We start from the raw sequence: 27,964 nt of genomic DNA, 5'->3' as shown, positions 1-27,964 counted from the left end.
TGACGGTAAAATAATGTATATGATTTGCGAGAGATGACGATACCATCAAACGAACTATACATGAGCTATCCACAAAAGTAATGTCATTGAAAAAAAATAAATGCTTAATTTCACAATAAATTAATGCTGGAAATCTGGTTATGTGCATTCAATCGGTCCGTTTATTTTTCTAAATTTATAACAAGGGATTTTTTCGTGCTGGTAGTTAGACAGACAAGTCTCTGACATGCTTAACAGACAGGTAGTTACTACCACAAATCCAGGCCTTACTCTTCTTGCATCTTTTAGAATAACACCATTGAATGTTTATTAAGAATGCTACTTAATATCTCAATACGGTGTTATCAACAATGACTTAATCAATGTACTAAAAATACAATTGTTTTCATTTTTATCATTGTAAAAGAAATCGCAATTTCAATATATCATATTGACTTGAAATCACATCTTCATCTCAATATGTTGCAAGATACACGCCTAGGCTTTTATAAAAACAGCGTATTTATATTTTTCATTGACACAGAAAAGAATAAAAGGACGTCATATAAGTATATATATGAAAGGTAAGCTGATTTTTACTGTATGTTTTCCTACGTTTCTTATAAAACACAAATACTATAAATGTTGATTATAAGTACAAGACCAAATGCTATTTTATTTATTGCAGCATAAACTTACTCAAGCGATTATCATTTCTATTTTACCGTCTAATATTGATCTATACTAAGTATGCTCTCAAAAAAGATTTGTTTTTTAATCGAAGTTTCTATTTCATGAAACATCTGGCGAATCACATTGCGTTTTGTGTTGATCATCACTCATGTCTGAAGGGAATTAAGAACATTACCGAACTGATAACCTAGACAACAGTCAAAAATGGAAAGTAAAAAAAGGTACTGCAACTTTCTGCCAGTGTCATTGTAAACATATATTTTTGGTTTGTTTCATAGTGTAATATTCTACGTTTCAAACTATAACTTATGATGGAAGCTCGACTTGTATCCCTTTAAAGAGGATCGTAAACCTCTAATCACGAAATATGTCTGAGAAAAGTTTTAAAATCAATTATGAAATTAACTTTCAAACGCTTTTAACATTTAAATGCACTACATTTTTTCTTGAATGATGGTTAGATAATAATCAAATAGAAAAAAAAATGCAACGGTCTGAATGATTCAGAGCTAAATTGGAATATCAATTGTAAATAAAATTAAAAAAACATTTTCAGAACATAATGTACATATACAAACATGAACTAATGTTATGTTATACGTAATGAACTATTGATTTTAAACAAAAAAAGGAGCTTCTAAAAATCCATTCCATAAAGGTGCAATAAGGTAACAATATTATGAAGTCAGCCTCATATCTTGACCTACACTTAGAAATCGACGGTAAAGGAAAACTATTGACCAAACTTTGCGACAAACGTGATGACTTTTGTTTCCTATCATCTGCGGCAACATTCCTTCAGCATCTGCGTATGGAGTGTTCATATCACAACTACGTTATGTCATATCTTGCCGAAACTATGTGGACTTTTTGTATCGCGCTAGAATTCTAACAAATAGGCTTCTGGAACAGGGTAATGTTCATGCAAGATTGAAGTCATCCCTACAGAAGTTTTATGGTCGTCATCATGAACTCAAGGATTGTTACGGTGTAGCCATCTTCGTTATGAAAACTTATTTGTTTAACGTGTCATAGTTTTCCTTTCCTCTGTCGACTACCCCGGACTTGACTTTTTATGAGCGATTCGGTGGGTGTTTCTAGAAAAGATTCTAGAGTACGCTTACCCTTCGGATGCACCTGGTCATGCTCCCAGGTTTTAGTGGAATCCGAGTTGCTCATTTGGTTTTGTTACTTTGTATGTGTGATCTAGTTACTTTATGTTTTTTGTTGTGTATGTCTGTTTTCCATGTCTGATTTTGTCCCTGGATAACATTCTTTTGATTACCGTTATAACCTTGGTTCCCTTGATTACTCTTGCATTATAATGTTAGCCCTAACAGTTGAACATAGGAAATAAAACATTTTTTTACGAACTTGCAGCAATAGAATTGAGAACTTTTACAACCTTGTTTACAATTGAAACATGAATGACCTATATATTATACATCTATAATGAAAATTCTAAAGAATTCTAATCACAGAAGTAGAAGGTTATTGTTACATACTATTGCACAAACATATTTGTCAAAATTGTATCTAGTACGGTTGTACTTTTTATCAAAGCATATAGGTTTTATCGATTTAAAAGAATCATCATCTCGTGCTTTGAATTTATTTGGCCTAACTTCTATAAACATGCTGTAAGTCAATAAATGCACTTTTGTTGCAACTCAACAAAACTGACTAATCGATCAATCAAGTGATATTTGAAACAAAAGATGACCAAACTGATGCAATCATCATTCGTGTGTCGTTAAGGGCAATGGCAAATCAATATATAGATTGTAGTTAATAAATATAATATAAATTTTAATTTTTACCAACAGTATCAATGGCTGTAAACAATATATCGAAATCATTGAAATTAATGACATTATATTGCAAATCAGTTTGAACTATAGCTATCTTTATCAATTTAAAAAATATTTCGACAAACCAAAACATGAATCAACTCCCCTTTCATGTAGAGTACACTATTTCTACAGGACGTTGACTTCTTCTTGTCGTTCGCCATTACACTTAAATGCCAGTCTCCTAAACAAATCTGGCCGTCTTCTGTAGGTCTTCCACATGTCCATACAAGTCTTCTGTAATGGGGGTTGGTTTATCCCATGTTTTCTCACTCTGTGCCTGTGGACGTTGACAATATCTGCCATTAGAAACTACAATTTCTCAAAATCTGGCAGGAAGAATAATAGACTTCTCGACACTGCTTCTTTTACAAAAAATCCTCAATCTGTGGTAATTCGATGTTTAGAATACTTTCTTTTTCGACATATTTGGTTTTAGTACTCCTTGGAAACAACTTGTTTTTTTAAATCTTGTACTTCCCGAGTATTTGGCTCAAATACTGCTGATAAGAGGTTACTTCTTGAAACAGTTATATAGCATATATATTGCGACATCTATATAATTGGTTTATTTTTGTAGTCTATTAGTTAAGTCTATATTTGTAATCTAAGGATCTAGATTCAAACAACACTATTATCATTCATTTGAATGGGAATATTCAAAGTTTTAACAAATATGATATGCATATACTATTCTTAAAAACCCTATATTAGTTTTAACTTAAATAGAATAGCTGCTAAGGCTACATAATTTCATATACGCCTATAAAAATAGCATATGATAACAACATTTTTTGATGGGTGAAACTATCTCAGTAATCCCATTGTTATGTGCTAATAAACCAACATATTCTATTACATTGTGAATATTTTTACATTTTATCATGAATGCTTCTAATGTTTAAATATATATTCAAAAGAATATTGACCTTGATATAGTTGTAATGGGACACTAAAATCTTTAAAAATTACAGAAGAACACACATTAAAATGCATATCAGAGTTTATCGGAATATTTGTTTGATGATATCATGAAGACATTTGTTAAACTATCAAGATTTAAATATAAGGAAGCAGGTTTCTGCACATAGTGTTTTCTGCCAGGATGAGTCAACTATTTTGTCTATCAAGAACAAAAAGTGATACATTCTTGTTTTGTCAAATTCTGGGACGGACAGACAGACAGACACATGTCAGAAAAAATCCAAAAGGTAACCAAAACTTTGCTGTATAACGCAGAAGAAAACTACAAGTGCACTGATGCGGGGGTATCCTTTGATTTCATATTTATGTCCGCTAGTTTACTTATATAAAATACCGTATAGCGGGTATGTTTTGTGGTATGCTTATTTTGGCGTTCTTAGCTGTCTATTTAAAACGCAAAAATATTCTGCCAAATATGCTTACATATTTGCAACACTCACCTAAAGAAACCTAAATAAATTTTGTTAACGTTTTGCATCAAAACCCCCAAATGTTATACTCGATATGATTACCTGTTGTAATGTATCCTGTATGATGCTAATTGACTATATTTTTGGGGTTAGAATAAATCCTTGCCTTAAGACTAACGGTATTAGTTATGAGTTTCTGTGAAATATTTCCTTTTCTCTATTTATATGTACATGTAAAAAATCCAAATTAACACATGTACGCTTTAAAGGGTCTCATGAGCTTTAGATTACTTGTTTTAGTACATTCGACATTGTTTGCCTTGCTTTTAATTCTTCTGTAACCTATTACTTTATACTCGTATACAAAAAAACTATTGTAATTAATTTTAAACTATATTATGCAAGATTCTAACAGCATTGTATTCGTTAAACGACAAAGCACTTTCAAAACCAAACCTTAGATAAAAAAGAAATACATTAGATCGGAAGATGATAGCAGTGTTATTGGCAAATATGCCAATACCTGCATTTACCGTTCATTTTATGGGATACAGTCAGTGTCTTATCGTTATTATGAAATCTTCTTTTACATTTAACGTAACAAAATGAACATTAAACAGGGGAGGACATTAAGGGAAATGTTTTTATCAATATGATATCTCAACTATTAATATAAACGTTGAATGTTTTTTCCAGCTCAAACTTAAGTACAAAGACGTTATGTAGTTATCAATAGCAAAACCTGTCAACTACATAAAATTCAGTTGAAAAACAAAGTCACTAATATGCAGTTAATAACTAAAATGTCGTTCTCCTTCAAGATGTAAGCACCATCAAAATATGTGTGATATGCCGACAGGAATGCTTAACAATGATTGAAAATATACCGATAACGATTCAATATCTACAAAAGTCAGCAATATGTCATTCATGTTCAAACATGATAAATACAACTTCTTCTATTTATCAGAGGTCTATCGTAGTGCTACAGCCTGCTCTGTGGTATGAGGTTTTCCTCGTCTTTTATTGAAGTCCAATGGATGGCTTTGGGCAGACATTTTCATCCCGGTAGGGTAATTGTCTCTTTGATATATACACAATACCTATTCTCGTTATAGTTTAGCGAAAAACAAGTGTTTTAAATTTAATTGAAATTTAATCTTTGCTAATAGTTCTTAACGTTTAGTAAAACAAATATAATAAGGTATGTGTTTTTAATCTTCACTGTATAATAAGTGGCCGATTTGTAATCTCAACTCGTATGTTTTACTTGTCTGATTATTTTGTGTGTCTTTATTCTGCTGTTTAATTTAAAGGAATGAGAATACAGACTCTTACTATACACCATCAGTGTCTATAATACTCATGACAACTGTATTTTACTCTACAACATCAGTAATTTGCAACATCAAATATGCAAACCTTTTCATCGATCTGTAATCTATTCAACGCAGTTCATGTATTTCTAAAATAATAGCTGTACACATTCAATAGCATCAAGAAAAAAAAAGAAAAAAAAAGAAAGAAAATCTGCTTGATCTTTATTCTTTTTTAGATAAAGTCGTTTGCCAGTTCTTTAGATTTTTATAAGGTTTCTTTTAAGTGCGCAAATGGTAATGACCAGGATAAAACGGTATAACGCTGGCCTTTTTGTTTTCAATTACATATCCAGGAGAATGTTGTCCAAGGAAATCAAGTGTTGTTAACGTGAAGTTCTAAAATATTTTGAAGACTTTTTGTTTTGTTTTGACGGAAAGTTTTATTAACTATTGTTATTTATCCAATATTAGCCCGTACTATTTTGACGTCGTAAAAAGACTGATGGACCCTTACAACTTTACAAAATATGATTGTAGTTATAACGTGTTTCGCTGTAAATTATACTTTCCATTCAGGTGTGGTGTTACCTCAGTTTTATCATTATATTTGCATACATCAATTTATTCGCAAATAACCTAAACTTGTATCCTGAATTACATTTCAGTTTATATCTCTCTAAAATATGTGCATGCGCAAGTTTTTTTTTCTTTCCTTTTTTTTTCTGTCATATTGATGAAACTCGTTTTGTGCAATTTCAGAAAGAGATAAATCAAGTATATAAGCAGACTAAAACAACTGCTTAAATTTGTATATTTACAAATTCGCATTTGCTTTTATATTTTGCAGTTTAAGAATTTAATTCGGGCATATACAATATTAGTGTCTTCCGTTTATGGATGATCCTATTAATATCCATATAAGATTTCATTTTCAGACCTGATATATAGAGAGATGTCATGACTTTCATGGGGTAGGATATGTCTCCTATGATAAAGTACGCTACTATAAACCACTTCCGCATGTGTTAAAAAGACCTTTTTGTGATAAATAATATGGTTGTTTCAAGGAAATGTCGGTATGGTGGCGGAAAAATAAATTTCAGCATTGGGTGACTTGTACGTTATCCCCTGTGCATGTTTCTTTTTGATTATTAAATGTCCTTTGTTGTGTGTTTCTTTTTTCCTTGTCTTGTCGTTATCTTTGGAATATATTCATTTTTTAATATCGTGTTTCTAGAAAAGCAGATGACGCTTACTCAACCGGTACACCTGGTCCATGCTCCGAGTTTTTAGTGGAGTCCGAGTTGCTCATTTGCTTTTATTAATTTGTATGTATAATTTTAGTTACTTTATGTTCTTTGTTGTGTATGCCTGTTTTCCATGTCTGGTCGTTGTCCTTGGATTACATTCTTTTGATTACCTTGGTTCCCTTGATTACTCTTTGATTACCGCTATAACCTTGGTTCCCTTGATTACTCCTTGATTACCGTTATAACCTTGGTTTCCTTTATTACTCTAATATAGGATCTGATAGGAATGCCATGAATGGAATGTTAAATATTTTGAAATTCTGGAAAGTTTACATGTTTTATTTATGACGTTACCTTTAAAGATGATTCAATCTATTTTTATTTGTTTTTTTGTTGCTTTTTTATAAAGCTTGCTATCGGGATTATCCTTATCTTTTTGTATACAAATGCTGTTAAAGTGGTAACATTGGTTTGTTGAACCAAAAAAATGTGTTCATTATAAATATTGTTAATAACTTATCTTAAATTTTACAATAAATTGTAAGAAAAACATATACGATGATGAAAATCCTTTCCATGTTCTTGAGATAACAACACACGACTTCATTATAAACAGAAACTGATATTGTAAAAACGATATGAATAGCTCATGAAGTGATTGATCCAGACGATCTATACACTTTCACACAGAAATAGAACTCTTAACCTCATGGCACAGAAATGGGTCATCTTTCATAATCAATTCTTTTGATCAGAAAAAAATTGTAAAATTTTGATTATAGATCATACCTTCATTTCTAGATGAAAATGGTATCAAGTATAGTTATATAAAGTTTGTACTTTAAAAGGCTAAATGGCTTTGTATAAAAATACTTAATTTGAAAGTCAATACAAAACTCTTCCCTTGAGAGCCATTTAAACTTATCAGGATTTCTATTTCATTATCAATATTATCAAATTATAATACACGTGCATTTTTGTATGAGGTTTGATGTAAATGTGTGGGAATCACAAACGTGTTCAGTGTCACAAACATGTCCGATTTCCCAAACCTGTCCGATGACTCGTCATACAATCACGAACTTCTGTGACTGTGCCCACAAACGTAGATTCGTTGCAGTAATAATTAAGCTACAAACAAACAACGTTGGATGTCAAAACTGGTGGGAGAGACTACAGTTCGAGACGATTTCGCATAATTAATCAGGACCGCGCGATTGGAATACCCATTCCCTGTCATTAAGTTGTCAGGTGTGAGGATTAGTCTAACACGAATTATACCCAACAAGAACCAGTATGTTTGATTGTGCAGTTGTTTATATATATGTTTTTTGAAAGAGGGAATATTTATTGTATTAAGACTAAGTTATCACGAGATCACGGTTAATTAGATATCTCTGCACTATAGCGATAACTTATAAAGATGAAAGAGGGCAACCTAATTCATCTATTAACCAGTCCTGAACAGCGTTTCTAAGGGCATTAACCAACCTGTTAGCAAACATGCAAAATATTTATTATAATTATGAATTCTAAAAGCATTCACGGATATCCACTAGTAAATAAGCGAGCGCCGTTGAATAAGGTGTACCAGTTTTACGAAGACAAAGTTTGATAATGGAAACTCTGATGCTAGGACGATTCCAACGGGCCAGACATACACATACAAAATAACCTAGGTTTTAGGGTCAAACTGAAATTTTTCTAGACAAACTTTTGAAAGTTTAATCGCTTCTGTTATCTATTTACTATTCTGAATGTTTGTTCTCTGGTAGGTTTATGCTTTTGAACACATGCTGAATGTTGAATATGAATTATGCGTCCTGATTACACACATACACATGTATATGGGGAAGATGTCAATGAAATAGCGTGGTCTGTTCTAAGCTTCAACAAGTTCATAAAAAGAACGGTTTAATAAGATATTTGTAAATCGGACATATTTGTGAGGGTGACCGTGTCATAACAGGATGCAAGATATTTCGTGATTTCCAAGACATGAATAGAAGAAGCAATATGGAATTATGTGGAATTAGACATATTTATGGTAGCGGGACATAATTCTGAGTCTTATGATTCCGGCATTTATCGTGTCCTTTTCGGTAGACGTTTTATAGACGTCATCATGAACCCGTGGATCGTTAATTGTATATACATCTCCACCACGATAAACCTTTGTTCTCCGTATCATATTTTTGTCCTTTTGGCCTACTCCAACTATGATATTGTAAGGGAAACTTGGTGACTACCAAATGAAAGGGCACTTACTCTACCGGGGCATCTGATCCATGCCTCAAGATTTTTATGGAGTCTGTGTTGTTCATTTGTTTTTGTGCTTTTGTACGTGTTATTTTTGTTATGCTTTTTTCTATTTTTCCTGTGTGGTTGTTTTCCTTTCAATACATACTTTGTATTACCTTTCGAATCCTGGTTCCCTTGATTTCTCTTTTTCAAATCTTCAGTGAAGATCCTACAAATACAATTACAGTTATTTTTTTTTACCTAACAGATCTTCCCGCAGTAGTTTTCTGGTAAAATGAATTATGCTCTTTCAAATGAAGTATAAATCAGGAAAATCGACATAGCGCATGCCACTGCACTTTTGAATTTTCTAAACCATATATTTTTTTCACATAGCGGCGACATTGAAACAAACGCACTGGCGACCTCAGTCACGTTGACATGTGACGGATACGTGTGAACAACCGATTTAGTTGCGATAGCAGACTACGCTTTAAGTTTCTTATTTTTTGAAAAATAAAAACATTTTTCATTGAATATTGTAGTTATTTATAATATAACTTGCAGAAAAGTTAATAACTGTGTTAAACATGTTTCCTTTTTCTGCTGAACAAAACATGGTTACTCTCCCCCCTTTTTGTATGGTATCGTAGAAAATATTCCATATCCAACAATTTCGTGGCAATATTTCTTTATGTAACAGGGTCGGTTGATAAAGGTAACCGTCAAGGTTCCTATTTTTATACAGCATATATATAACATAGTTCACTTGTAGAAAGAGCTATTTTATGCTCGAATGTACCAGACACTCAGTTTAGTTAAAACATCTCAGCAAATAGTTATCATTATGTCTGTAATGGGTATTAACTGTTCATCAGTCCATGAAAATAAAAACATGCTAGAATTGTAGAATGCAACTTGTATCAATCACATCGACCCCGAGCACTACTCCATACTCAAAACCAAAAACTGCTCCAAATGATGACGGAATTTCCAAAAACCAATCAAAACCAAAGATCAATAATTACGTATACTTTTCAATATAGTCTATTTCAAATAAGGCTTTACTAATGCTTTATTTTTATTAATTTATCAAATACAACAATATAAGAATTTTACAATACAATATAAATACACATATAGCATCATATATGGGTAAAATTCGACACTACTACACTTACATTAGAAATTTGTCAATCTCCGAAATCTACATAAATGAATATAGAAAGTTTTTTTTTAAATAACTTAGTATGTAGCGGCTTAGTATTTGGTGTAAATGTAATATTGTTAAAAGACATTGCATGAGTGTATATGTACAATTTGAACTCTCTAAAGTATTTGTTTTATAAGGAATATGAGGTATCATCAGATACTTTAAGTTGATGAACAATTTACCAAATAAGAATAAACAACATTGTGGTGTTTTTGCTCCATACATAAATAAAATACTTAAATGATAGTGATTCTCTCATAGCCCCCCCCCCACCACCACCACCACACACACACACATATACAAATACACCTCACCATAGTAGCGAATGAAGTATCATTATTCAAGGAATACATGTATATAACAGTTACTTTAAGGGTGTACATAATTAACTTTATTCAGCTTTATATGTATATCTGTTTGAATATGCTAGGGCTAAGTGTTGATACATGTACATGTAAACTCATGCAATAATTCAACGATTTTCTCTTATATGATATGGCTATGAACATACTTAAAGATCTGTTTTATAGTTCATAGTTAACACATACATGTATGATTTACAGGAATGGTCATGCTTCAAATTTTCTGAGTTTTCAACTTTAAAAGTTTGTTCCGATTACGATTGCAAAAGAAAAGATATGGAGGAACACATTTTGAACATGCACTGCAAACAAAATTCCCTGCAAAATATTTTTGATATAAATTTTTTAACATTTTATTTTCAAAATAATTATGTATACATACAGAACAATATTAAGTGTTAGCACAATTACAGAAACTTATGTTAATCACATTGATCACTGTACCTGTCCTATAGGATATGATTCAATTAATACCCCCATCCAGTCATTGGAATACAGTTAAAACACAATTTGGCACAAAACCTTTCGTCAAATGAACTTTCCATTGAAGACATAACTTCTTGTATTTCACTAATACATCAAATTTCAATGTACATGTATAATGTACACATGAGTTATGGCAAGTAAATGCTTCCTTCTGTTAACTTTGCAAACAGTTTTTGAAATCAAAATTGAATCCTACATCTAAGTTCCAGGGAATATTTATTCACTTCCAGGGGATATTTATTCACTTCCAGGGAATATTTATTCACTTCCAGGGAATATTTATTCACAATTAATAAGTCAAGTTTCTTGTCAGTCTCAGTTGAAGACTGTTGAAGTTCGATAATATTCTATACCCGATATTCCATCACCAAAGTTATAGAACTATCAACCATAAGAAAAGTTAACCCGCTATCCATGGTTTTGAAACAGCTTGGAGTTGGGGAATATCTCTTTAAATAAAGACAGTAAAATTCAAATTAGCATTTCTTTCATTCAATTAAATTACTGGTTAGTCATTTAAAAAAGCCACGTATACGGCCACATGTGTAGAAATGAATTATATAATTCTTTACACATAATACAACAATTCGACATATCATTGAATATATCATTGAAAAAAAACAATAATTTACATTTCTGTTTATATAGTGTTTGTTTAAAAGAAGAACTTTACAATTTGATTAAAACTATTAAAAGAAGATGATATAAACAGACAGTTACTAGTATCAATTTACAAATTTGCGATCGGGTTAATATATTTATCATTTCAATACACATTTCGGCAGATGAAGATGTTTGAAACTCTGATGACAGTTGCTCGATGTATGTGAGTAGGTCAGTAATGAATGAACCCCGGTCTGGCGGTCCCGCATATAGTTACAACCATCATATACCCAAACAAAGAGATTTTAAGATACAACTTACCCAGACTTGGATCATTGTTGTGCTGGTAACATATATGACTTCAGAATTTATTGATGATTGAAGTATAACGTCTCGGTAAATGGAACCATAACGTCTTATTTGTTTACTACAGGTGCTCTGACGTTTCAAGCTTCTCTGTGACGTCAAAATCGATACAAAAAATGCTGCTGTCAGTTCTATTATGTTGTGTTTCTTCATAAAGATGAGGGTTTATTCAATCGTTTACTAAACTATTCTTACGTGTTATTTACAAAGATTTTGGTTACTTCCGGAAATAATTCTCCCAACTTAAAACGTCACGTTTTGTGCGCCTGATCAGACGTCAACAAGATGTACAAGAAAATTCCTTAACATACCCGCGATCCTAATTTGCCTTATTGTTCCAAAAACTCAAAATACGTTTTGTACAACATGAGAATAAATTATATTGGCAACGAAAGTGTTTTGCAATTTTAATGGGTGGAACCCACTGTGTATGGTTAATACCTCTATGATAAAGTAATTAACTTTGAAATAGTGTATATATAATATAGTACATGACTGATTCTGGCAATTGTTTGTTTATATCGCAAGTTGTAAATTTTACATTTACATTTTAACACAACAGAGTTCATTTCCTATTGGTACATGCTACTACATACATATGACGATATGGTAGATACAAAATCTCTACTGATATTACCACGAGACACATTTAAAAATTTTGAGTTATATTTCTTTTACCTTTTACCATTGTATTATTAGTACTCCTAGAGTCAGCATTACTCAACCTTTCACAAGAGCAATTTGTTATTTATGTGTCAAATCTTCATTGAAAAATTCCCCTAATCTAAAGAGTATGATGTATTTTTATAACACGCTCGTTGAATTATTTCGCCCTAAATTAAATTATTTTTGACAAGTCGTCTTGTATCCCGTGTCAGGAAGCTGTATTATTATTGAATATTACCGGATTATACTCACTTGCAATATGATGGGTGCCGCTGGAGGAAACGACATGCTTACCCTTTAGTAGCAATTGATGTCACTCATTTATTTGGGGGGAATTTATATGGTCTAGTGCTTTAGTTTTTTATGTAACGTCACATTACGATTGTAGTTTTTGCTCACCATGAACAAATATGCACAAAATATGTGGAATATAGTTGTGTGTGTCTTCAAATCATATGATAAGTACGTATGTTTTTCATATTATTTCGGACCATCATATCAATCTCATAAACAAATATATATCTAGAGATGAAGAAGAAAAAAACTTGGAGTTTAAATATTATTTTATTAAATAAATAGACATATTGTTTTGCAAAAATCATATATTAAACTGCAGTTGTATATTACAAAAAAAAACATTGTTTTCCATACCGATCCTAAACATATGTTCATTTAGCCTCGGAACACTTACGGTTTGTTGTAAATACATCATTTTTGCCTTCAAATATAGCAAACTAATTAGAGCAACCGATAATTTTCCTTTTATCATTTGATATCACTTTTCTTTTTGTTTTACCAGCTTGAAGAGATTGTTATCGTTGCCCAGGATAGTGAATGACTTTTAGTCTCACAATTACAGAAAATGTCAGCTCAAACTATTATTTTTTTAATCAGACATACGGCTGATATAAATTGTATCTTATTCTTATTGTTATTAACAGCGTAGACGGGTTTTAAATATGAGTTATTTTAAACGTATACCATACGTATATGAAGATAAAGTATTTGCATATAAAACATTGACAGTGGACATCGTCTTTATGTGATAACGATGGTACATCTTGGTATTTCACTATCAAAGACATATATTTATCAATTGCCATATGACAGCAGATCAAATATTTAGTAGAACTATCTGAGACAGTGTTCATTTGAAACACATACAACAATTTTCATACTTTTTTACCAGATTTATTTTTACTTTGTTCCATTTATGTCAAAATATTTTGATATCTCATCTGGAAACAGTCATTGAGCATAAATCAATGTGAGCATGGTGGTTCTTGGACAGATATAAAAACCTATGGTTTAATAAGGGATCCAATATGTATATATGCGATGTAATAATCTATATGAATGTATATTGGTATCATTAATCAAAAGGTAGTTATGGTTTATGTAAACGTTTGAAATTTATTCTTGCAATCTTATTCACAATCGGCAATTAAATCTAGCATTTGGTCGTTATCATTATATTAATGGACAATTTATACTTAATAAGCCATGCGATTTTCGTTTGTTTAATCATCAAATGTTCGAAGTGTTGAACATTAAAATGCAAATACAATGAACAGATAGAAATGTGCAGATTATTAGTTTAAAACATCGTTTAGCAATTACCACTGCACTGCCTTATCTATCAAAATGGTTTTGTTGCACAATGTTCAGAAAATATTATAGAACATCTGCAGACATTATTAATTGCAGTTATGAAGATGAAATTTGGAATTTGTAAAGGTTATTTCAAACTCTTATAAAAATATAGATGCATTATTATTCTTTAACACAAACAATTATCTATATTCCTTGAAAATGAATTGTTAGTTCTTCTAATGTCGACATGGTTAAATCAGACTCAGACGTAACTATAAAGCTTTGCTTTTTGAAATTCTTGTGATTGTTTAACCTCGGTTATGCGTCTTTTTTATTGGGGGGTTAACATAATTTTGTAGATATGAGTTACATGTTAGTAGCAAGTTATTCATATTCATTTACTTTGCATGTGAAATGAAATGACTTCTATTAATTTCGAAATTGTAAAATCATTGTAAGGATGTATGAAGCCCCTAACACGGCTCAGTAAATTTATCGACGAAATACCATTTTATCCGAATGCTAATTCTTATTAGTAGTTTTTTTATTGGAGGGGAGCAGTTAAAAAGGTACATATAACAGTCTATTTCATAAACCAAATAATATAATTAAGACATAAGCGATCATTGAATAGATGCTTAGAAACCACAAATAAAAAGAAAAAAAAAGGAATATAAATGTAAGATTGGAAATGTCTAAAGTGTTCAAAATAAAATGTAAAAAATGCATACAATTTATTATAGAATTTTAATTGTTCAATCAAAATTGAACAGACTTGTTTTATTGGAGAGAGGGGTTTATAAACGAGCATAATCCAATCAATTCCGAAAATATGTCAAGCATGCCATGTTTCCTGGGAATAAATGCACACAAACATTTCCTGTTATTGCCTCACTCATGCGTGACTTGCTTTCATTTTCACGTTTTAATTTTCTCCAGTCTTGTCTTGAGCAATTTATTCATGTGATTTCTTTAGCCTTCCGCAAGAACCTGTTCTACTGATCTTGTGTTAAACTCAATAATTTGTTTTGTTGATGGGTTCATATTTTTCATAAGGCATATGGTGTTATTGATCCACGTTCATCAGTTAATACGATATGTTTTAATATAGCATAGAAAATCGCTATTAATAATGAATTGAAACGCCTTCTGTCCTGATTTAAATAGGTCAAACTTCCAATATATAATATTTAGACCCGGTAGTTAATCTTTGAATTAAAAAAAAGCGGTCATATATAAATTCCAAATCTCGATATGCCGTACACGTGTTTCAGGGAGTAACATAACCTCTTATCATCATTAAAATAAAATACCATCCCAATGCTGACGCTTTGATATTTGTATGCCGATATATATATATATATATATATATATATATATATATGAATGAAAATTGAGGTTTGTGAGAGCATTATTGAAATTTAAACTTATATTAACAAAATGAAATTAGTAACCTTGTCTTTCTTTCTTGGTTCTTATGGAACATATGTCTAAATGGTGGGTTATTTTTTAACATGTTTTACACACTCATTGTCTAATCCATAAACAGAGACTGACACTTTCATGCAATCATGCATCAAAATGTATTACAAGTATTTTATTTTGTATAATACGAAGTTACGTTTAATGACCACATATGCATAAATACATTACTTTAGGCTTGTTTTTTTTCTAAATTAAAAAAAAATGGAGACAAATCTTTTAGCTTTTCACTGGTAATAAACAAAAAACGGAAACTAAAAAAAAAAAATGACTGGTCTTGTCGTATCAGCAACTTTTCAACTTTTCTTTTTAAGAATTTACACCATTTAAGTGTATCTCCATTACATAAATTTCTTGGTTTTGGTTACATGTATATAGAGCATTTCCCGGTAATATTTGTCCATGAAAAAAAGAGAAACCCATGATAACATGACCTGGGCTTATGCATACTCTAGTCAAATGTAACGTTAGTCATTCCAGGAAGATGAATTGACGCCCCGTTATTTCATATCTCAATAGTAACGATTTTCGTCAGATGTTCTGATTAAAGGGTATTAAGAAAAGAAAAGAACCAAAACACGCCTATATTGAACTCGGATATGAGTTCGATGATCTCGAACAGGGAAATCTGTGTTAGAGTTCTTTGAAAAGCATGATTGTCCATGGTTACTTTTATTGTTAATTTTGTATTGATTTATTTAGTAAGTCAAGCCAATACTTTTTGTCATTTTACTTTGCGTGAATATCAGTCAGTCATATTTTGAAATATATTGGGAATATTAAAAATCTAGAGGAGCTTGTATAAGTTCTTTTTGGACACAAATGTTATTCGAATGCATGTTTTACGATGGGGTCCCGAAATCGAAATAAAATAATATATATTGGCCCAAAATAACATTAGCGCGGATATGATGGTGCTTAATCTAAATATTAGGGTCTTTGTAGGTTTGCATGATTACAAACATTTGATATTTCGCAGGTAAATTCAATTTGCGACCATCAGATCTTTATTTGTCTAATTGCTACCTGATAATGATTTAAATAATACTTTTAAATACTACACGGGTCATGTTGAATATCTAAGCTTATCAACTTGATAGTTTCAATATCAAAACTGTTAGTTCTTGTCATATGTTATGGGTTGCACATAAGAATTATTTAAGAGAATGTAATAAACTTGGTTATATTGAGTTCAAGGATTCGTTTCTTTTTGCAATTTTAGTTTGTAAAATTTAAATTGTAGTATTCAAATAAAAAGTTACCTTAGACAATCAAGTATACTTTTTACTCTCTCTAACGAGGGGGTTGCTTGTTTGAGAACATCGAAATAGTAGTTGGTAGTATCAAATAAAATAATGTACGTTGTAAGCATTCCAGTTTAAAATCGCTGAGTACAAAACACTCCCGATACAGAAATTTTTTTGTCTTACTAAAATTCATGTCTGAACATGCACAGTTTTTATGAATGAATACAGCGCGTATCGTTTCGTAGATGATGAAGTATTTGTCATTGATTTTATTCTATTTTTGTAGACAGCCTTAAGGATATTACTATTGAAGATGTCCAATTATAAACTATGATATGGTTTCCTTTACCTATCCCGGTAATGCGTCGGCTAATATAATAAGCACTTAGATTTAAAGACAGTCATTCGCGTTTCATCAATGAACTCAGTGTGGTATCTTAGGATTGCTCAAACATCTAATACATTTCACAATAATTTAATTTGATTTGTAATAAGCTTTCTGATTAGTTGATTTTCTTTCGGCAAGACAGGTTATTTTGTATAACCTTGTTTTGTACTATGACGTTATTAACATCGATTGGTCCGCAGTCCCTTATTCAAATAATCCTCCACAAAATAAAGTTTTGATCACAAATCAATTGTCAATAGTTTGACTGTCATTCATGTGAAATTAAATTATAATTTTGTTTTCTTATTTTCTAACAGGCTATACTCAATGACCTTGTTTGGGCTAGTTTACTTCTTATTTATAAAACATTTTGCGACTTATACATGTAAGTGAAAATTGCCGCAAATCTGGTTATTTCGAATAATCTTTTAATCTTTAAATATTAGAAGGTTTTATCATTATTTTCTCACTTTTGATGTTCGCAAATGAAGAAAATATTGGGTTCACGTTTCTTGAAATTTTGGAAATGCGATTTGGGTCAAAGCTGTATTTGCAAATAATTCAATTTTTAATGGAAAGTCTTCTGATTGGATGATTGTTCTTTTCGCTTGTCATCTCATAGACGTGATTTCAGTTATATCATGTTATTGTGACGTCGTAAAACTTTGTTTTTCGCACTTTGTTTTATTTTGAATTAAAAAAATAAATTCATTTCAGGAACAATTTCTCTTTTGCTTCAGTCTTTTTGAAATAACGTCAATGCCTGTGTGGCATGCTTGAAAGCGTGTCGCTACGCGAGTTACTTAGTGTGCACCATAAATGAGTCAATATTTCCACAGACTAAACAAAATATAACAACCATTCTTTTTATACCATTTAACAATCGCGGTTGCGACTCTGAATTACCAAATCCATTTTAATTAAAACCATTGTCAAAATACTGATTAAAAGTGCAGTTTTATAAAAAATAAAAAACAAATAAAATGTTCACGTTTGTTCACTAAATCCGATTTAATCAAACCAGAGAAGTGATGCTTAAGAGTTTTTAATTGTTATCTTTTTTGATAATTGTTTACACTGCAAACGTTATTTCCGGAATGTTTTGGCACCGTAGGCATATTTATGTTGTATACACTTACTGATATAAATTGTTTTACTGAACGAAGGGAGAGATGGTCGTCAACACTATACTCTGGGTCACCTGCCTAAATTTTGATAAAAATTCTTTCGCTTTATGGACGATAAACATTTCAAATTAATGCATCGAACAAAGACTTTTTGGGGTTGACATCGACTTTGGTCAGTTAAATCTGCCACTCCACCTTCTTAAAATTCCTTACGGCGATTTCCATTGTAAACTTGTTTCTGTCATGGCCGACTTCATCGCCTAGCAACAACTAATCTGAATATTTCTTTCCGGTTGTCTTCGAAAAATCCCGTAGATAAATCAGATTTAACTCCCGCCAATATCCGAAAAATCAAAATGTTCCCTAACTGTAGATAAACAAAGAATGTGCTGTAAAAATCAGCTGTTTATTGTCTGTTTTATAAGAGTAATTCCTTTTGTAAAGTAAATTGGGTCTACCGCCGGCTACTCCTGGAAAAAATATAGTCTTTGTCTTTTTCTTATTACAAATGAATAGCTTTTTTAGTTTCGTAAGTATTTAGTAGCACTCCAGATAAAAATTATGCAAAATGTGAGTCACGGCTTTAAAGCCTGCATTGTTTTATTTTTTACATATTGTTGGAAATGCTTAAATAAACAGAAAAATCCATGTAGCTTTTCCTAGTTACCATCAGAGATATAAATTATAAAGAATGTACTGAAGAATTCAAAATGAAGGGAAATAACTCAATAAATGGCACTAAAATACGATAGAAACTATTGGATTTTCAATGCAAATTATCTTCTTAAAACAGATAGATTGGAATGAATAATTATAAATTTCGTAATATAGAACTATGAAGCATATCAACAACAAAAATCAAAATGTGTAGCCATTTTATGGGGTAAAAAAACATTTTACAGAATTGCATTATTCGTACAAAGACTGTTCATTAAGTTCGTGATAGATATACGATCTTCTGGTAACCCCGGTTTTATCCAAGTGCTGTGAAGAGCAATCATGTTTGGAATAAAAATCAAAAACTACATTAAGACACTAAACGAGAAACAATATCAGTAGACAAACGAAAGCAAACATATAAACAGATAACTAAACTATTATTGACAGCTCATACTGAACCAAAATACTTGTCATGGGATCATGACCAAATTAGGTTATCCGGCACAAATAATGATATTCGTTTTACTTACCAAGTTGCCCAAGCCACGTCATTACTTTAAATATAAAAAAAAAACATCAAAAACACACAATGCACAAAAAAATATGACACATTGGCTGATACTAAATTAACAAATAAACTTGATGAACGAAATTCAAATTAGAGACCCAAATTTTAAAGGTCCAATGAAGTCTTTTCGTCCTTAGTCCTCTGCTTGTTTGGTCTAGCTTTTAGTATATGGTTACGTAGTTAAAGTAGATTTGTCTTCTATGATTAACCATGTGATGCAATTACAGAAAGCAATAACCAAAATGTACGACTACTTTTGTTTAATTTCATCACATTGGATTGCAGCTTTATTGTTCTGTATAGTTGTTGATTGTTTACTTTGAATGATTTGAGGAAACAATTAGTGTTAATTTGGTTACAGTATTTGGCATGGCCAGACAGTTAACAGCAGATAACATTTAATAATCTGCTTCAAAAATTACAAATGGCTTTAACATTATTCGGCCTACAATTTTGAAAGTGTTTATTATTCATCTATTCGTTTAATGAGCATATATTTTATCTTTTTAGAATAGCAAAATTTGACTCATCACAATCAGGAGCGTAAACCTGCGTGTCAATTAACGCTTTAAATATTTCAAAAGATTGGACGTCACGGAAGCAAACTTAACTCGATGGAACTAGTATTGTCTTAATATAAAGTAAGAATGCAATTTGACGATAATTCAATTAAAGTCGAAAAAGATTATGACGAAGGAAATTTTGATTACGCACTGTCGTTTAAGGATTAATCGTGCCTATATCAGCCTCTGCTCTGATTATGTGTTATCTAGATTGCAAAGCTATCATCGGACATAAGAAGAATGACTGCGTATCGATCAAGCAGTGGTTGGTGAAACTTTAGAAAATCAGAGAAACACAAGAGAATGGTGGATGTTACGGTCCTCTCGGCTAATAACACAACTACCGAAAATTTGTTTGATTTTTATGGTGATAATTATTCACAATATGAATTTAATGGTAATTTCGATATACAAGCCGTACTTAGGGAATTCCCAGGACTTGTTGGAAACATAGAAAGCGAAACAAAACGATGGGGTGCTATGACAATATCATTGTTAGTGATGTACTTGGTTGCTTTTATACTTGGAATAGCAGGGAATATTTTTGTGATAGCTGTTGTTGCTCAGTATAAACATATGAGAACGCTTACCAACGTTTTTCTTGTCAATTTAACAGCCGGTGATCTTCTTGTGGTGCTAATTTGTATACCGATTACACTTGGCGATTATATCTACGAAGAATATGTTTTTGGAACTATTATGTGCAAACTTGCACCATTTCTACAAGGAACTGCTGTTGCAGTAAGTGCTCTTAGTCTATTATTTATTGGTATAAACAGGTACTTTGCCATTCATCGTCCACTTAAAGCCAAAATTATATTTTCAAAAAGAAAAATATATTTTATGCTGGCTTCTGTATGGGTATTGTCTTTTTCTGCATTTATTCCACTGCTAGTAGTTAACCATGTGCAGGAAACGGATATCTTATCTTTTAAGAAACGTTCATGTAATGAAGGTTGGACAAGTTTACAGTTTAAACAATTGTACAATGTTTTTATTTTTGTATTACTATTTTGCTTTCCCTTGATTGTAATGATATTTGCATATACCAGAATCGGCATAACATTGTGGGGAGACGAAGGAAAAGTTTTCGTTGAGTCATCGAGGGGAAACAATTACCAAGCGGAGAGAATTCTAAGACAACGCCGACGTACCGTTAAAATGCTCATCGCAGTGGTCAGCATCTTTTGCATATGTTGGCTACCATATTATATCGTAAATATTTGGATTGATATGAACATAAGCGACACAACAACTGGGTACGTTTCGACGTATATATACCCTTTCTTACAAGTTCTTGGACTATCGAATTCTGTTGTAAATCCTGTTTGTTATTGCTTTATGAGCAATGGATTTCGAAAAGCATTCCTTAAACTCTGTTGTAAGCGGCATTTACGGGCAGGTGCTAATGCGCTATTAACTATAAGATTTAAATCAAGCGAGGACAGCCCGATGGATAGCTTAGAAACCGCTGTATCGCGTGACCACCATGGCCATATTCATTGAAATGATAATGTTATTTTAGCTGTTGTTTTTAATGTTTTTTATATTGTTATCATTGTTACTTCTAATAAACTATTTTTAGAATGTCAAATTGAAATTTACAAAGTGATTCTTATTCTAAATATGAATTTCTTTTTTTTCCTACCAGTACACCTGATCCACGTTGTAAGTTAGTTTTTCTAGTAAAATCCACCATATCATTTATTTGACTGATATTGTTTCTGTGTTCTTACTCGGATTCGGTAAGTTGTGCTTTGTTCCTATCTTTCTTCGTATTCATTCCTTGTCATTTTGTCTTGACTTTCCGGTTTAATATATCCAATAAACCTGGATAAACTTTAGTTCCATTTCTTTATGTGACAGAATGGTATACCTGTGCTGCAGTGGTTAGTGAGATTTAAATAGCCAGTTACTTGAAATGTCTTAACGTTTATTGTTTAGCAGAATCGGTTCGTCATTGGCCTTTTACTGTGCAGTCTGAGGTTAAATCCTCGTTGGGGATGGTGTAATGTAATCAAATCATTCTCTTCCCTTAGTCGTACATGTATGTATTTTTTGTCAGTGAATACAACTAGCTCTTTAAATATTTGACCCAAGAGAGGTACATTATCTTTGATATATACTATTTTTTTTCGGTTTGTATTAAAGAGATATTGAATAATGATAAACATTCTTGTATTATTTCTTTAAAAATGATAAAACAGGCAGAAGGTTATACACATTCATGTTGATGTACGAATGCATTTTCTTTAAAGATACTGTTCATTCTTTTTCATCCGAGAGGTGGTGGTCGTCTCTTGGCATGTTTACTATATTCTGTACATTCTCGTTATATTTATTTGCGAACATGTACAATATCGTGCGTAACGTCCACTGGGATAGCATACTTCAAACAGAATTTTGGATTATGAAATGAAAAAAAATTGCAGTTCATTCCAACCAATTTGTCAACTATGATTTCTTTTTCACCAATCTTGGTATGCACTTCAAATGTATTGGAACCGTTTAATGTGTGTTTTATTTAATGCACTGATCAATATTACGTTCAGCTTTTTTTATAAATTATTTTATACATAGGTGCTTTTCACTTAAAAATAAACAACTAATTCTAAATGAACTAACGTTTATCAGAAAAACCGTTTGCATTCGTACATCGTTATTTCCTTTAGAGTCTGAGATAGCAAGATCACCCATGAACACGTTAATACATTAAAGAAATTTTATTTTAAAGCTTACATCGTGATACGAGAATTAAAGAGCAATAACAATATCAAGGGTTTGAAATTACGCTTTTTATTACATCGAATAAATCTCTGAATCTCATTCATGTACAGGCTATAGTAAAAACTTTTTATCTAAAACATCAATGAGTAAGTTCATTATAAATGTGGTTGTTAGTTTGCTTTTTTATTGACATTTTTAGCTAGCACCATCCTCCAAAATGATTTAAAAAACACAGCTGAAACACCTTGAAACCATTCAAGTTATCACAGAAGTTTAATTGGAATTTTTTTCATAAGTATCCAGACGGATTGCTCAACTGAATTGGAAAAGTGGATGTTGATAGTTTTCATGTTAAAACAAATCCCAAGTGCTAATGACGTACTTTTCTGTTGGTAAATTTGAATTTATTTGCCTTAGATAGTTCCATATCTTGAGCAGACAGTTATTTATTGTGTGGATCATTTACGAAGTAGTTATCTTGCAATTACACTTGTCAAGATTATAAGATAATTTGAGAGTTGTTGTTTCCGTTAGATAAACATGTTAGCAAGATAATGCAAAAAATCACTACAAATCTTCACACAAGGCCTACTTCGTTCCATGTGAGTACATGCATTAAACATTACAGATAAATGACGTGGTAAATATTATATCTACATAGTGTTTACTGAGAGGAAATGGAACAGTTAAAGTTTGTAAGCGATGTATTCGTTTATATAAATTAACGTTTAATTTAATAACCGTGAAATAAAACCGAGATTGCCTTAATACCTTGAAACCATTCTCAGCCAAAGAATTCGAAGGTCATACGTCTAGGTTTTCAAAATCTTTAAGAAAAATACAGTACGCAGTAAGGCATAGCTTGTTGTTATGGAATGAGAACGTGTATAAAAGGAATTTTCCTGTTCTAAACCGTTGATTAAAAGTGCACGTCACTTTTTAACTACCGGATGTTAATTGAATTTTTGCGGGAGTTCTCTCGCTATTTCACATTTTACCAGGTTTCTACAGATTTCATGGGAGAAAGCGATTCTCCTTATGCCTATTCATGATTAAATTTATTTTTTTCACTTAAGAAAAAACATGCTCGTTGAAAGTTTTTAATATACCATCTTGATCGGAGAAATAATTTAACCTATATTTACATGCAATCAGGTTGCCTGTGACACAATTAACACCTGACCCCAGCGTTACAATCTTTATTTTTTTAATTTAAAATTTATCACTATTTGTGACGTCGTCATTTTGATAGACTTTGATCGAAGGAGAACTGAAAATAATCAGGATTCGAATGGTATTGAAAATAATGCAATCCAAGGATTACTAGACAGGGGGAATAGATACATGCAGCAAAGAACATGAAAAGTACAAAGAAACCAAAGCCAATGACCAACTCTGACTCTACTAGAAAAAAATGAGAGTAGGGTAATGCTTTTCTAGAAACACCCGCCGAGTTGCTCATCAAATATCAAGTCCCGGGAAGACGAAAGAGGAAAGGACAGCTAGGACACAGTGCAGAAATCGTTTCTCGTACTGAAATGAATACACCATAACGATGTGTAAGTTTATGATCACGGTCATAACATTTTGTATTGATGACTTTGTAAATCGTGTAGCAATATAAACGTGTTCCAGAAGACTATTTTGTAGGTCTGACACGGTACAAAATGTCTGTATATTATCAGGAAGCTCTTGCATAATTACCGCATGTGATGTAATGATGTTGTCACAGATGAAAGGAAAATTGGCGATACGGAATGCGAAGTCACCGCGTTATATATTTTGGTCATGAGTTTTCCATTTACATCGATCTCTAAGAAAAAGCTAAGAAATAAGGTTGACTTTATAGTATCTGTGGTGTCCTTTATTTCAAGTTCTTTGAGGTTGAATGCGATGTATTAAATCCAAGAATCTATAAGTATTTTAAGACAAAACGTCATCTTTATAGCGTTAATTGAGATCAAAGGAACTGGCTAAACGATTTTCCTTCTTTTGGAGAAATCAGCTATAACGTCATCCTCGTAAGAGTAAAGGAATAGGTCAGCGAGTAGAGGAGTAATATTTATTCCCATTGGAATGCCGACCGTCTGTCAAAAAAAAAAAAAAAACACGGTTCAAGAATTGCATTGATTACTTTAAACATTTTAGCATCGTTTCCGACGTAGTTATGAAATTTCCGATGAGGTTATTGCAACGAAGTACTGTTTGTGAAATTCGATATCGCTTATAAACGCCATAACAAATGGTTAATGGTGCACAGAGGATAATAATCTTGTTTTTTCTAAGTTAAAAATCGTGGGTGTATCGTATTTGTATATCAGGTAGTGCGTATATATTGGTTGGAAAATTGTTATGTCATGCTTTTGGTTTTGCCCTATTGTAGGTTGCAATACCGGCATTTAAAATGAATTTTTTATATCCGTTACAATACTTACGACATCACTTCAAATAACAGTCAACATCATGAACGCATCTACAAAGTAAGATCAGAATTGATCATGATGTCCCTACTTGTACACCTGGAAAGTTTTCAGTACATGTTATTCATTTATTCATTAGTATTTGTGAGTACATTTTTAGTTAATGTGGGCCACTTTTGTGATTAAGTCTTCGTTCCCGTTTTACGATTGCCATGTTCTCGGTTCTTTTCATTGTCTCCTTGCTGTAACGTTCAAACAACACATTAGATCCAATGAAGTCAATCAGTATAACTTTTTCTTGCACAAACTTTCCTTATAACGTCCATTGCCATGAAAATGGCACGTATCAATATTGAGAGGAAGACGGTCAAGTTAGGTCTTTTCATTGTTAACTTAATCGTTTTATTATTATTCTTACTGATGATTATTTTGTTTTTCAGGCTTCTGCAGTGACACTAGAAATATCGGCAATTTCCAAAGACAACATAATGACAATTTGACTGTGTCGTCACCGACAAACAAGCGTTTTTGTCAACTTAACATAAACACCAAGAGCAACAGAACTGAGAAAATTCTTTTTTTATTTCATTAATTCCTAGAATTTTGGTTTAAGTAACCATGGACGTTAAGAATATTATCAGAATCAACTGTCTTTTAACTGTCTTGGCATAGGGGAAAGAGGTCGCCCTATCAGACTCACAGTGATATTTTCTGTCTCGAATTGAGACGGCTTATTTAGTTTGCGGTACACTGCAAAACCTTTTTTTTTACGATCCTCTTTTCTTGTGCCTGTATCAACGGTGTTTCAATAACTCCGACATGCAAGTTTGCCATGCATGCTCAATACATTTTGACGACTACAACGATAATTTTAAAACTATTATGACATACATTCTACTAGTAAGTTTGAATAATACTTACTCGATTCAGAAATATTTACATTTCTGAGTGAGTTATTTTTAGTTCCTAAAAATCTTTACATTATTTCTTGTCTTTTTTCTCTGTGTTATTCATTTCGTCCACGACGTTGGACATCTGAGTTTTGATTTGTTCTTATAAAGGTCGTGTCCTCAAGACTTATTTCAGGAGTGTCGGCATATTATTAGAACATTTAAGAAGAAATGAAGAATACAATCGTACGTATCGATGTTGTTGTGAATATTATCATCATTCAGTAGAAGAAACTTTACATATGGCTTCTTTATGTAAAGAGAAAAATAAACATCGTATTCATAAAAGCTATTGAAACGTTATCATCGTTGAAAAGATATCTTGTTAATGGTATGGTTTACGTCAGAACACTTTTTTTCCCTTGTCTTATTTATATCAAAGAACTTTGAGTAATCGTTTATGTGAAATTGACAGGCAAATATTATAGGTTTTTATTGAAGCATTTGACAGGGTTCATACAGTAAAGACTAAAGAAGGACGGTGACAAGGTCAATATGAGTTCAATGTTTTTTGACTTTGAGTTCTGGAAAGACTTCATGTAATTCTAAATACGTGAATATAGATCGTCCGTATTTACGAATACATCTCTAGCGAGGATTTGTGTAACAGGCACAAAGATACTCCATGGCATCTATTCATGTTATGTTTGCTCATTAATTAGAATTATTATACATTGACAGCATCGAATATACAAATATACAAGGCTCAAGAAAATTACTGGTAGTTTATCCGGTAAATGGAAAACGTAACTTAATTATAAAAAAAAACGAAAACAAACAAGTTACTTGTATAATAATCTTACGAGAGCCTAGATTTAAGGTACAAAATTATATGTCTTTATCTGGAAACATATATCATTATCTTTATATTCAGAAAACGATAATACAAGTATTGAGATAACAGTATAATAATCTTTCTTGTACGCTCCCTATTGAATAACGTAAGCAAAATGTCAATGGAAATATTAAAATTTTGAAAACACTTATTTGATATTGTAAGACGATCTGGACTGCTATACAAAAAAATACGTCCTATGAGCAAAGATCTGTAATTTCACAAGAGTCATAAACTATTATTTTTGCTTGTATGGCATTTCAAAATTTATTTGATTTGCATGATGCATGCGGTGGAGTCAAACTAGTTTCATAAACCGCCTTTCTTTAATTTATGGACTAACAAAAAATGAAACAACAAAACAACACAACATACAATTAACTCGCAAAATGCTTCGAAATTCACAATATAGAAGTCTTGCGATTTTCTCTAAAAGAATGCTTTATTCTTTATATGTAGAAACAATAACGGAGTAGATGTTTTTTTCTGTGTTTTTTGTTTTTTTGTTTTTTGTTTTTTGTATTTGTTTTTGTTTTTTGTTTTTTTGTATTTGTTTTTGTTTTTTGTTTTTGGTAAAATTATCAATCTACAGGATTTGTTATAACCTTAGTCTTTCTTGATGCTTCAGAAATAAATGTGTTTGTTCTGGGCATTTCCATATAATGTGATTTCATTGTCAACGCTGTTAAAAGTGATATGAAATCATATTCACTATCTCTTCTAATAGGCATTTTCATATTAAAACAAACTAATTTCTTATGACATTTTATTATTGGTTTATCCCTTTTAGGAAACAAGGTTATTTTATATAACCTAGTTAGGTACTGTGGCGTTTTTAACGTCAATTGTTTCGTAGACCACAATGCAAATAATCCAAATATGAATAACGTTGTGAATACGAATTTGTGCTTAATGTTTGTTCTGGAATGCATTAGAAAATAAATTGTAGAGTAAGGAATTTTTCTTAGTCATAAACAGGTTA

The 27,964-nt window shown here is 31.6% G+C and overlaps 1 protein-coding gene across 2 annotated transcripts; it reads left to right on the top strand.

Moving 5' to 3' along the window:
• The first annotated feature begins 469 nt into the window (after positions 1-469).
• Positions 470-27,461, top strand: LOC148616666 (QRFP-like peptide receptor). 2 transcript variants are annotated; one of them, XM_088583872.1, is made up of 3 exons: positions 470-563; positions 19,998-20,791; positions 25,638-27,461. In XM_088583872.1, the coding sequence occupies exons 2-3, from the start codon at positions 20,354-20,356 to the stop codon at positions 25,695-25,697; spliced, it is 498 nt and encodes a 165-aa protein (XP_088439998.1). In that variant the 5' UTR covers positions 470-563; positions 19,998-20,353; the 3' UTR covers positions 25,698-27,461. The 2 variants fall into 2 exon arrangements, with proteins under 2 accessions (XP_088439998.1, XP_088439997.1); XM_088583871.1 differs by lacking the exon at positions 25,638-27,461 and having other exon boundaries at positions 19,998-21,644.
• The last annotated feature ends 503 nt before the right edge of the window (positions 27,462-27,964 follow it).

The sequence above is a fragment of the Perna viridis genome, chromosome 5, assembly GCF_037379345.1.
Source record: "Perna viridis isolate PV_CMFRI_1.1 ecotype Kerala chromosome 5, ASM3737934v1, whole genome shotgun sequence".
NCBI classification, from domain to species: domain Eukaryota; kingdom Metazoa; phylum Mollusca; class Bivalvia; order Mytilida; family Mytilidae; genus Perna; species Perna viridis.
This window is presented reverse-complemented; position numbering and strand designations above follow the sequence as displayed.